Below are 11,363 nucleotides of genomic sequence, written 5' to 3' on the forward strand. Positions count from 1 at the left end.
TGGAAGGTGTGGGGTGTATTTCAGTCCTCTTCGGGACTGTCTGTACAGTACATTGTTAGTACAGGAAAGCCACAATACAAATATGAGTTGTTACAGATTAGTACAGTTCTGAAAGTTCTGTGATTTTTCACCCACTTGCTGTGTTAATGTCTATTTTATACACACCATACATTACCTCATCCACCACCTTCAGCATTTATTCACTTCCTCCACCACCAACCCACAGTGCAGGAGTAAAAATACCATCCATAAGATGCACTGCAGGAATCATCAAGGCTTCTCCGACAGCAAATTCCAAAATTGTGACTCCTGTCACCGAGCAGGATAAGTGCAGCAGATACATGAGAACACCATCCCCTCCAAGTTCCCGTCCAAGACACTCCTCATCCTGACTTGGAAATATATCGACTGTTCCTTCACTGTCGCTGGGTCAAAATCCTGGAATTCCCTTCTGAATAGCACTGTGGGTGTCTTTCCACCACACGGTCTGCAGGAACGCCAGATCACCACTCTCTTTGCAAGAGCTATTAAACATGAGAAGCAATGGCTGAGCTTTCCAGCAGTTTTTATGTCCTGAGGAAGTGAAGTAAAACACAGCTGTGTTTTGAGCGAGGCAAGTAAGAGTTTGAGACTAAACGCAACTCCTTTCTGTTTCTTTTCAGGACCAAAGACATAAAGTCACACTGAAGCGACACCGGTAGCCTTCTTCAGGACGGACTTATCTGGCTTTAGACCATTTTGCAGGTGAGTTGAGATGATGCTATGGATGTGAGGGCAAATTAAAGCCACATTGGTGTGACATCAGAACTGAGAGATTATACTTTAGACCAGAGTTTGTTTCTCTGGACATAATTCTTTAGAGTGATGGATTTTTAATACGGTGGAGGTCGAAAAGGTGTCCCTACTTGTTTGGGGGTGACAGAACAAGACTCATAAGGTAGTAATTAATTCTAGACTTTTGCATAAACTTGTTCTCAGCGGTCTCTGGGTGAAGGTATAACTATCTCCCACATCCAGAGGTTGAGGCGAATCATGTAGATCTCATTAATGCAATATTGTGGCTTTAAGAAATTATTTTGTCCTTTTGTTTTAATTTTGAAGAGAAGTGTTAAGGCGTGTTAAGGTGCGCAACCTACCAGAGCCTGTAGAATAAACAGCTTGAGGCCTTGGCGTTTTTCTTTTAAGTTGGAACAATAAAAGCAGCCTGACTGGGTGTGGTCAAACTCCCACAGAATCAGGATTTCTAGTTTAGCTTTCAGCAGTTGCCATTGGGATCTGGAAGAAGTGAAAGTTATCTCCTTCCCCCCCGTTACAGCCAAAAGCTGGGGGTTCTCTGTCTGCTACAGAAGTTGGATGTGAGATCGCCTGTCTTCTGAAGGGTGTGTTTATGGGGTGCTACTATATTGGAACAGTTACTGTTTAGTAGTAAAATAATCTATTATTCTGTTAAATTTTCCAGTAGAGTTAAGTTCCCCTTTCTTTTGTTGTATTTCAACTGTGGTGTTTGAACAAATTGTTTTGTGTTTAATGTCAAGTAGTTTTGACTGTTTGAATTGTATCTGGAGCACAGCACCTCACATTTACCTTTAAAATAAGAAAATGTTAGGTGTAGGCTATCTTCTTAATATATTTTGAGGGATTCTGGTCTGGTCCATAGCATATGTGAATGTAAATGTGTTGGAGGTGGTTTAGAGGAAGTTTACAAGTTTGGGGCCTGGAATGAACAGGTGGTCCTCTGAGGAACAGTCGGATAGAATTGGTTTGTTGTCATTGTAGAAGAGTGAGGGGTGATTTAATTCTGTTATATAGCAACCTGAATGGCCTTGGCAAAGTGGACATGGACTCATGTGGGTAGGGGACACAGTTGTAAAATTAAGGGTCACTGATTTAGGATAGAGGTTTTTTTCTTTCTGAAGGCGTGGAAGCATTGAATGTAGAGGTAGATAGATTCTCGTTGGGTGGTTCAAAGCCGGTAGGAGTGTGGAAACATGAACAGATCATCCATAATCATACTGAATGGTGGAGCAGACTTGAGGGGCTGAATGGCCTATTACTGCTCCTAATTGTTGTGTTTACATGAGGCAGAAAGAAACAGATGTTTGTATCAATTGGGTGTGAAAGGAGGTGGGTGAGAGCTGATGTGGAGAGGAAATGCAGGCGTCGATGTGTTGGGCTGAATGGCCTCCTTCAATCCTGTAACTCCTATCCAGTTTGTGAAAGTCCTGCTCTGTTGATGGCACCGCATGCACGGGGTTGTTGCGTGGTGATGCCAGTGCCCTTGCCCGAAGCTGGAATCTTGGTGAGCCATAACTGATGCCCAACCCCTTCTCCTCCATCTTTTATTGCTGTTTCAGTGGAATATCGGAATCTGTCTAATCTGGGTTTGGAACCATGAGCTCGGTTGCTGTGCTTACACCGGAGAGCTTTGCTGAGCATCGCAGTGGCTTAGGAGACCAGGAGACCAGAGGTGGGTGTTGTCTTACAGCGGACGACCATCTTCAGCAATACCATGAGAAAAGCAATGCCCAGGATAAATGCTTGCCTTCCTTTCTGGAAGGGAAATCTGCTGTCCTTACCTGGCCTGCCCCATGTGGGACTGTAGACTTGGAACTACTATCTGAAATGGCTTAGCGAGCCTCTCCGTTCAGGGTCAGTGAGGGATGGGAGGTCAGTGCTACCCTTGCTCAGCAAAGTCACACGCTGTGAAAGACTAAAGCTTCTTTGCTTAAAAATGTGTTGCTGGAAAAGCGCAGCAGGTCAGGCAGCATCCAAGGAGAAGGAGAATCGGCGTTTCGGAAGAAGGGCTTATGCCCGAAACGTCGATTCTCCTTCTCCTTGGATACTGCCTGACCTGCTGCGCTTTTCCAGCAACACATTTTTAAGCTCTGATCTCCAGCATCTGCAGTCCTCACTTTCTCCTTAAAGCTTCTTTGGCCCTGGTAATAAACACACCAAGTCTGCTTTGCTTCAGGAGATCCCAAGCCACTTTACAGCCACTGAGGTACTTCAGAAATATTACCACTATTGTAGGAAATGCTGCAGTCAATTTGCACACAGGAATCCCCCACCAACAGCGAAGTGATGATGACCAATTCTTTTTCTTTCCCAGTGGTGCTGTTTCAGGGATAAATATTGAATGCATGATGTCCTTTTGCTCTATTTGAACACCCTGGGCCTTGTTACCCCCACTTGAGAGGGCACAGGGTGGGGCCCCAATTGTGCGTTATTTCTGGAAGACAGTGTGGCATTCCCCTTGTACTGTACTTGGAGAATGAGCCTGGATTGAGACTCCTCTCCTCAATTTGGGATGGCACGGTGGCTCAGTGGTTAGCACTGCTGCCTCATAGCGCCAGGACCCGGGCAACTGTCCTGTATGGAGTTTGCACATTCTCCCCATGTCTGCGTGGGTCTCCTCCAGCTGCTCCGGTTTCCTCCCACAGTCCAAAGATGTGCGGGTTAGGTGAATTGGCCATGCTAAATTGCCCCGAGTGTTAGGTGCATTAGTCAGGGGTGAATGTAGGGGAATGGGTCTCGGTGGGTTGCTCTTTGGAGGGTCGGTGTGGACTTGTTGGGCTGAAGGGCCTGTTTCCACACTGTCGGGAATGTAATCTAATCTCCTGACTCAGATGCACTGCAGGAGGCTCCCAGTTTCATTCCCAGACTGTGTTGAGTTCCTGGATCTGCTGTAGCCACCCTTTGGATTCTGGGGAGAGTCTGGGGTCAGGTGTTGCGGGGAGGGGATTGGGTGCAGAAGGGTACCGTCCTGTTCTTGTTCCATATCGCTTTCCCGTGATGCATGTTGGCGCGCACACGAGTGTGACTATCAGGTCAGGACAGATTTGAGTCTTGATGGTGATGCCTTCACAGTCGAGCAGCTTTCCAATGCACACTGTCTAGGCTCACCCACTTGGAGTGGTCCGTTAGCCAGTTAACGGAGGGCTTCTGGCAATTTTCCAGTTGTACCCTTTAACAGCTTCAGACGAGGAGGGGAGAATGTCGGGACCCAGGTCAGAGACCCTCACGAGTGGCCCACCTTGTCTCCAAGAAGGGAGGGAGAGACCGCGCCAGTGAAGATGAGAGACCGAGGCCAGCCCACACTGCTCCTTGTGCGCTCCCCTGGTCACAAAGGAACCTTGGCACAACCAGGGGCACCCAAGGCAGGGAAGGATGTGGGCTTCCAGACTGCAGCTACGGTCCAGCGAGTTCTGTTCTTGATTTCTGTGGTGACCTTAAAGTGAGGAGGGACCAAAACATTGAGACGTCAAGTGGCTATTGTGAGGTAGGAGGTTTTATTTGCTACGCTAACATTGTGGAGGGAGGGGCAGAGGTAATAGTTCCCCCCCCTCCCCCCCCTACCCCTGTATGTACTGTCCCCTTTTAAACATGATGCTTATGTGTGGGATTCACGTGGGTTGTGTTGTTGTTGTTGCCTGTCTGTTTGCAGGTGGAGTACCTGAGGATGAAGCTTACATCCCCACTTACCTGGAGGCATTTCCCCCTCTCCCTGAGAAGGGAACACCGGGGGACAAGTCCGGCGAACCCATTGGAGCGTGGAGCAAAATCCGACCAATCAAATCCTCAGTAATCACCCAGGTACGTGAATGCTGTCTGTCGTGTGCAATTTAGGAAGGACCAGCACCTACTGTGCCGTCAGGGCCGCCCCAAGCCACGTCTTAGCTAGCAGATCACTTTCACTTGGCCACGTTGTGATGCAGGGTAACACCAACAGCATGGGTTCAATTCCCACACTGGCTGAGGGTACTTAGCACAAATGACTCTCCTTCTCAATCTCTCTCCTCACCTGAGACATGGTGAAACCACCATCAGTCATCTGTCCCATGTGAGAGAGCAGCCCTTTCGCCCAATAACCGTAGCAAGCTCCCCTCAAAGAGTGATGTGTTTATGACTGGATCATCCAGGTTTTCTCTCTCACTATCGGTTGAGTGATTCCTATAGTTAAGACTCTGAGGGGAACTCCCCTGTTGTTCTTTAAAACGGTGTGGCTGAGGGATCTTTTACGTCCACCTGAGAGGACAGATGGGGTGTCAGTTTAACACCTGCGCTTGGAGAGTCACTCTGAATTTTTGAGCTTTTGTCTCTGGAGCAGGCAAAACCTCCTGACTTCAGTGTGTGTCACCCATGACCAACACTTTGTAAGACAGGCAGAGCACCAGAACAGTTCCATCCGAAGCTGCAATTTAGCTACAGTCATGGGGAACTACCTCCACGACTTCTCCATTGACACAGCTGAATGCAGCAGTCACTTTCTGAGGCATTCTTCAAGCTCAAAAGGGCTTCCCTACCTTTATCCTGCTGCTCACCCATCATTAGTTCTCAGTAACCCAATGCCTCCAACGTAAAATTCTCATCCTCTGGTTTAGCCCTCTCCTGACTCTGTCCCTCCCTACATCTGTAACCCTCTCTGGCTTGGCAATTTTCCCAGCATCCTTTGACAACATCTTCCGAACTCTTGACCCCTACCAACCAGGACGACAAGGGCAGCAGATGCATGGGAACAGCATAGTCTACGAGGTCACCCAGCCAAACCGCATACTGTCCGGACGGTATCATCATTACTGGGTCAAAATCCAGCTTCCTCTCAAACAGCATCACAGCTGTACTTCATCCCATGGATTGCAGTGATTTTGAAAAAAAGGGCGATTAGGGATGGACAGTAAAGGCTGGTCTAGTCAACAACACCCAATGAAAGTGAAAAGCAACCTCCCCCATTACCAAAATATCCATTGCTTTGAATGTGGTCTCTTGTTTCTACGCCTGCCCCTCCTTTCACCTCAAGGTCGACAGTGGCCTTCAGCTATTTTGGCACAGTGTTGTAGAATTTCCTTCCTAACTAACCCTGCTGTCTTTCCAATGTGTCTCATTTCAAATTTAAACATCTGTTCTTTAAGGTGGTTTTTTTTTATATACAAGCAGTTTGGGACAGGAATGCAAGTTATTGCAAGATCCCAGCTTTCGTTGCCAATTTGTACTGGTGTCGCCAAGTCCTCAGTACCTCGGGTCTGTGAAAGGGGTTGGACAAAAGATCAGCCAGGTCCCTCCTCCAGACTGTTATCCTTTTGCCTTCTGATATCTAGCTTATCTGTAGTTTAAAAAGAGTTGCTCAGAATAAGCCCTGACAGAAAGTGACCCTAAACCTATTGAATTTTTTGGGTAAATAGAATTAGATGATTATGCCCAGTTAGTTCACCCTACTATAGGGAGGATATCAAACCATAGACAGGTTATAAAGGAAGAATATGCAGATAATACCACAGATAGTTATATAGTTATGAATTGCAGCTCCAAGAACTAGAGATCTTAGCATAATCATTAAAGTAGAGCAGGTTTTAAAAAATTCATTCAAAGGATCTGGACATCGCTGGCTAAGCCAGTGTTTATTCCCCATCCCTAATTGCCCTTCTCATCTGCCTTCTCGAGCCAGTGAGGTTCATTTGGCGTAGGTACACCCGCAGTGCTGTCAGGGAGAGGGAGTTCCACAATTTTGACCCAGCGGCAATGAAGTTTAAAAGATGCATTCAGAGGCATTTTAATAACACAAACTGGAGAGAAGTTACTTCTGTTACAAGAAGAGTTAATAACTAGATGATGTAAATTGAATATAATTATTGAAAGGTGAAAGGGAGTGTTATAGAGTCATTATGGCACAAGAGGAGGCCATTTGAGGGAGATGGTGGTGTAGTAGAAACCTCACTGGACTAGTAATCCAGTGGCCTGAGCTAATAGTCTCAGGACAGGAGTTCAAATCTCACCATCTTCTCCTGCCATGGTGCTTTGTGTTTATGTTCCTCAAGCATCCTTTCCAATTTCCTTTTGAAATTGTTCACCAACTATATTTGCACCACCCTAGTGGGCAGCAAGTTCTAGGTCATTACAGTTCATCGCTTTTTAAAAAAAAAAACCTCTTCCCCTCATTCCCTGGCCTCACTTGCCCGAAATCTTAAATCTATGTGCTCGAGTCCTTGTACCATCAGCTAACAGGAAGAGGTTTCTCTTTGTCAACCTTAAGGAAACTTATTATAATCTAATACGTCTCTGTCAGATCACCAAGCCCCCACCCCCCCAACCCATTTCTGACATCTTCCTTCATAGCAATAATCTCTCACCTCAGCAACTGATCTAGAGAAAGGTTCACTCAGCTAATTCCTGGGGTGAAGAGTTCTTATTTAGAACGAGAGGCACAAAGTTATAGTAGACGAGGGGTTCAAGGGTTTTGCGAGACAGGCAGGAAAGAGGAATGAAGTCCACAGTCAAATTTGCTGTGCTCTCATTGACTGAATAGCATAAATATAATCCAGAATAATTTCTAAGAAGGAAGTGGAGAAACCGCATTGGGTATGTCTCATTTGCCTTTTCCTAAGAGGTGGACATTTCCGAGGGATAATAGAAGTACAAGTGGACCAAAATGGCTTTGACCTGTGCTGTCGAGGTCGGTACTTGCATGCACATTGGTTTTGGAAAGTGTACACTGTGCAAATCAGGACTGCAGCATTGAAAGCCTCTGTTCAGTGCTGTGCTCACAGTGGGATGCAGAGCTATACATAATTAGGGCCCAGTGCTTCCCAGTTTTAAATTGGTTTGAAAACAGGAGGATGAATTTTAAATAGATTTTGTTTCAGTTTCAGCTATCAACTTTTTTTTTACTCCAGGAATTGAGCCAGTCTTAAAAATAAAGGAACAGAATGGAGAGAAAAATGCAAAATGTACTTCCTTTGGTTTTTAGTCTGTGATTTTTATGTTAGAATTACCAAAACTTTATAAGAAACAGCTGTGTTTAAGGAGATGATTATTAATTTGATTTCTAGGCATTGACATTATCAGGAAATACCTTAAATGTTGTTAAGTTTATGTTCGGGGTTAATTAAAAGCAAAGTTGCAGCTGTGAAGTTTTCCTAAAAATGTTTCTTACTGGGAGGTGACCAAATATAACGATCCCTGCAGAGACTGATTCCTGTTTATACAGGAGGTCCTGGTCCCAGTGGCCAACTTAAACGAACACTTTAAACTACAGGGAAGTTTCCTCATTCAAGTTTTAATGCATCTGAAAATCCTGCTCCATGCTTACGTTGTACTCTGTGCCTCAAATTGGCACACTTCTCCTGGAACCAGTCCAGAGTGATTTCTTGCATCTGATGGCATGTGTAAATCTGCAATCTCTGAATTGGCTTCCGTGGTTAGGCTTATCCTCTCTGTAGCTAGAGTAAGGCAAATCTTGGTTTAATTTCGATGCTTACAAACGCGGTCTCTTCAGTCTAAACATGAGCTCCCACATGAACCAAAGAGGCTAGCCGTCTCTAAATCCAAATTTTCTTTTTCTCTCTCTCTCTCAAATTCTGGTAGATGGTGATTGTCTACAACATTAAGTAATATTTTAAGAATGCAGTCTGTATGCCAATCCTAAAGTGGCTTCCCGTGGACTTTTCCCTTCTCAACGTCCACCTGCAGAGCAGATGACACCAAGATTGGTGGTCTTGTGGAGGGTGAGAAAAGTTATCTGGGAACACAGTGAGTTTGGGTCAGTGGGCTGAGGAATGGCAGATGGAGTTTAATTTAGATAAATGCAAGGTGTCGTATTTTGATAAGGCAAATCAGGGCAGGACTTACACAGTTAATGATAAGACCCTGGGGAGTGTTATAGAACAAAGAGATTCAGGGGTACAGGTTCTCAAATGAACTTTTAACAATTGGATTGGCCATGCTATATTGCTCTTGTTGTTGACGGATGTGTAGGTTAGGTAAATTGGCCATAGGAAATGCAGGGTTAGAGAAGGTGGGTGTGGGTGGGATGGTATTTGGAGAGTCCGTGTGGACCCGATGGGCTGAATAGCCTGCTTCTACACTGGAGATTCTATGATGTTGGCAAGGTAGAAATAACTCCTTCAGTCTGAGATCTAAGGCTGACACATCCTGTGTGATCACTGGCTTCCCTCGTGTGTCTCCCAAAAAGAGTATAAACCTTCCAGTGATAAACAGGAAAACCTGCTTATTGTTGACGTCAGTGCCAACAGTGACTCATTTCCCCATACCATTTGTACTTTGGATATTTATTTTTGGTGACAGTCAGGGGGAAGACACCAGGTCATGAGAGTTTATTTCCTTTAAGGAGTCAGCCATAGAATATTGTTTCACTTGTTCAAGACATGTGGGAGTCACCAGCATTGATCACTCAACCTTGATCAGCTTTGAGCCATCACCTTGAACCGCTGCAGACCACGTGTTGTAGGTGGACCCACTGACAGATAAAAGATGTCCATATATCTCCTAGTCCGGACGGTGACTGGCTCAGAGGAACTTGCAGCTGGTAGTGTTCACATCTACCTTAATGGCAAAAGATGTGTGAAATGGGTTTGGCACCGTAGGTTACTCATGGACAGGATGGGAGTTGTTTTTGGCCACAAATTTGTTGTAGGATGGAATTCCCATGTCTGGGCATTGCTGGCAAGGCCAGTATATATTATCCTTCCCAGTTTCACAGTCACAGTCTCTGGAGGAGACTTGGTGTGCTTAACCACAGACCCGGACGCCACGGTGGCTCAGTGGTCAGCACGACTGCCTCACAGCACCAGAGATACGGGTTCAGTTCCAGCCTAGTCCAACACAATCACTAAACAGGACTGACTGCCGTTCTCTCTGTCTCCTCTGCTCAGGTGTTTCATGTCCCTCTGGAGGAGCGCAGGTACAAGGACAACAGTCAGTTTGGCGAAGGTGAGGAGGCGAAGGTGTGCTTGGACATCATGCAGAAGACGGGAGCCCATATTGAGCTCTCTCTGGCCAAAGATCAAGGCCTCTCCATCATGGTGACCGGCAAACTCGACTCTGTCATGAAAGCAAGGAAGGAAATCGTGGCTCGACTTCAGACCCAGGTCGGTCTTTGGGATTGGCGCACCGTGGTCACTGCTGCGGTTGGTGAGAGGTCGTGTCTTTCGCCCTGTTTTCCTTCCCCTCCACTTTTGTGATCAGTTGTAGATCCTTTTGCCTTGTAATTGCTTCCTTAAGCTCCTCAGTTTTTTTTTCCGTGTTGAAGCTTCAGGCGTGAATTAATCGAGGTGTTTGGAATCCAAATTTGTCAAAGTCCCAGAGGACCACAGGTTGCTCTCTCGTTACAGAGAAACAGCTGATAGTGTTTTTAACCTGAGGGTCACCCTGTGTCAGGCGAGGGGCAAGGTAGAGAAGTTGGGGCCTTCATGTGACCTCAACCAGTGCAGGAATTGAACCCACACTCTGCTTTGCACCAAGCCGACTCAATTAATAGAAAAAGATTATTTCCTCTGGTGGATAGGGTGGGATTCTAGTTAAATGATAGAGAAAAGGCGCAAGTGATTGAATGGCTCAGTCCCGTTTGTGTTCCAAAGAGCCTCAAGGCCCTGCCCCTCCAGCAGACATTGCTGATACCACTTCATGTGCAATCCCTTTTTCAAGTGTAAGACTCCATAGATCAGCAGTCTGTAAAGAAGAGCGGAAGTGATCTTGATTGTCTCTAGAGAGGAGAGGTTGGATAGGCTGGGACTTTTTTCACTGGAGCGTAGGAGACTGCAGGATGACCATCTTGAGGTTTGTAAAATTATGAGGGGCACAGATGAGGTGAATATCCAACAGCTTTCCTCCAGGGTAGGGGAGTCTAAAACCAGAGGGCATGGGTTTAAGGTGAGTGGGGAAAGATACAAAAAAGGTCCAGAGGGGCATTTGTTGATACACAAGGTGGTGAGTGTCTGGAACAGGCTGCCAGAGGTAGTGGTGGAGGCGAGTACAGTTTTGTCACTTAAGAAACATCATGGCCAGGTACATGGATGGGTTAGGTATGGAGCGATATGGGATTGGATTAACTGTGAAAACTGGGCGGCATGGACAATTTGGGCCGAAGGGCCTGTTTCCGTGCTGTAAACCTCTATGTCTCTATGTTTGTGACATTGGTATTTGAAGTCCGAGCATTGACCTGCAAGAGAGAAGGGGACTCCTTGATAGCCTTCTGAAGATGTGATTGAAATGTAATATTTTGGCCAACGTCTTGTATACATGGTTGCCATTGCTGATTTGTCAGGTTAGTGAAAGTTATGAGCTGAAGCCATGCCAATCACCTATTTACAATTATGCATTTATAATTCCTATATAAATTTGTTATCGTAATTGTTTGGCACTTTTATGTCAGGCTAATGTTGAAGCTACCAATGAAATCATTTAGAATGGAAGTATTGTACGGGGAAGCAGTGGCCTAATGGTATTATCACTGGACTATCGATCCAGAGGCCCAGCTAATGTACTGGAGACCTGGGTTCGAATCCCGCTACAGCAGATGGTGAAATTTGAATTCAGTTCTAAAATAAATCTGGAATTCAGAGTCCGATGAT

The 11,363-nt window shown here is 45.7% G+C and overlaps 1 protein-coding gene across 1 annotated transcript in view; it reads left to right on the top strand.

Moving 5' to 3' along the window:
* The first annotated feature begins 662 nt into the window (after positions 1-662).
* Positions 663-11,363, top strand: part of LOC122544392 (vigilin-like) — a 46,900-nt gene continuing 36,199 nt past the window's right edge. Inside the window, exons 1-4 of the mRNA XM_043683638.1 lie at positions 663-744; positions 2,355-2,467; positions 4,445-4,593; positions 9,666-9,920. Of these exons, the coding sequence (XP_043539573.1) occupies positions 2,392-2,467; positions 4,445-4,593; positions 9,666-9,920 (480 nt within the window). The 5' untranslated portion in view covers positions 663-744; positions 2,355-2,391. The remainder of the gene's footprint in view (positions 745-2,354; positions 2,468-4,444; positions 4,594-9,665; positions 9,921-11,363) is intronic.

The sequence above is a fragment of the Chiloscyllium plagiosum genome, chromosome 48 (genome assembly GCF_004010195.1).
Source record: "Chiloscyllium plagiosum isolate BGI_BamShark_2017 chromosome 48, ASM401019v2, whole genome shotgun sequence".
Classification (NCBI taxonomy): domain Eukaryota; kingdom Metazoa; phylum Chordata; class Chondrichthyes; order Orectolobiformes; family Hemiscylliidae; genus Chiloscyllium; species Chiloscyllium plagiosum.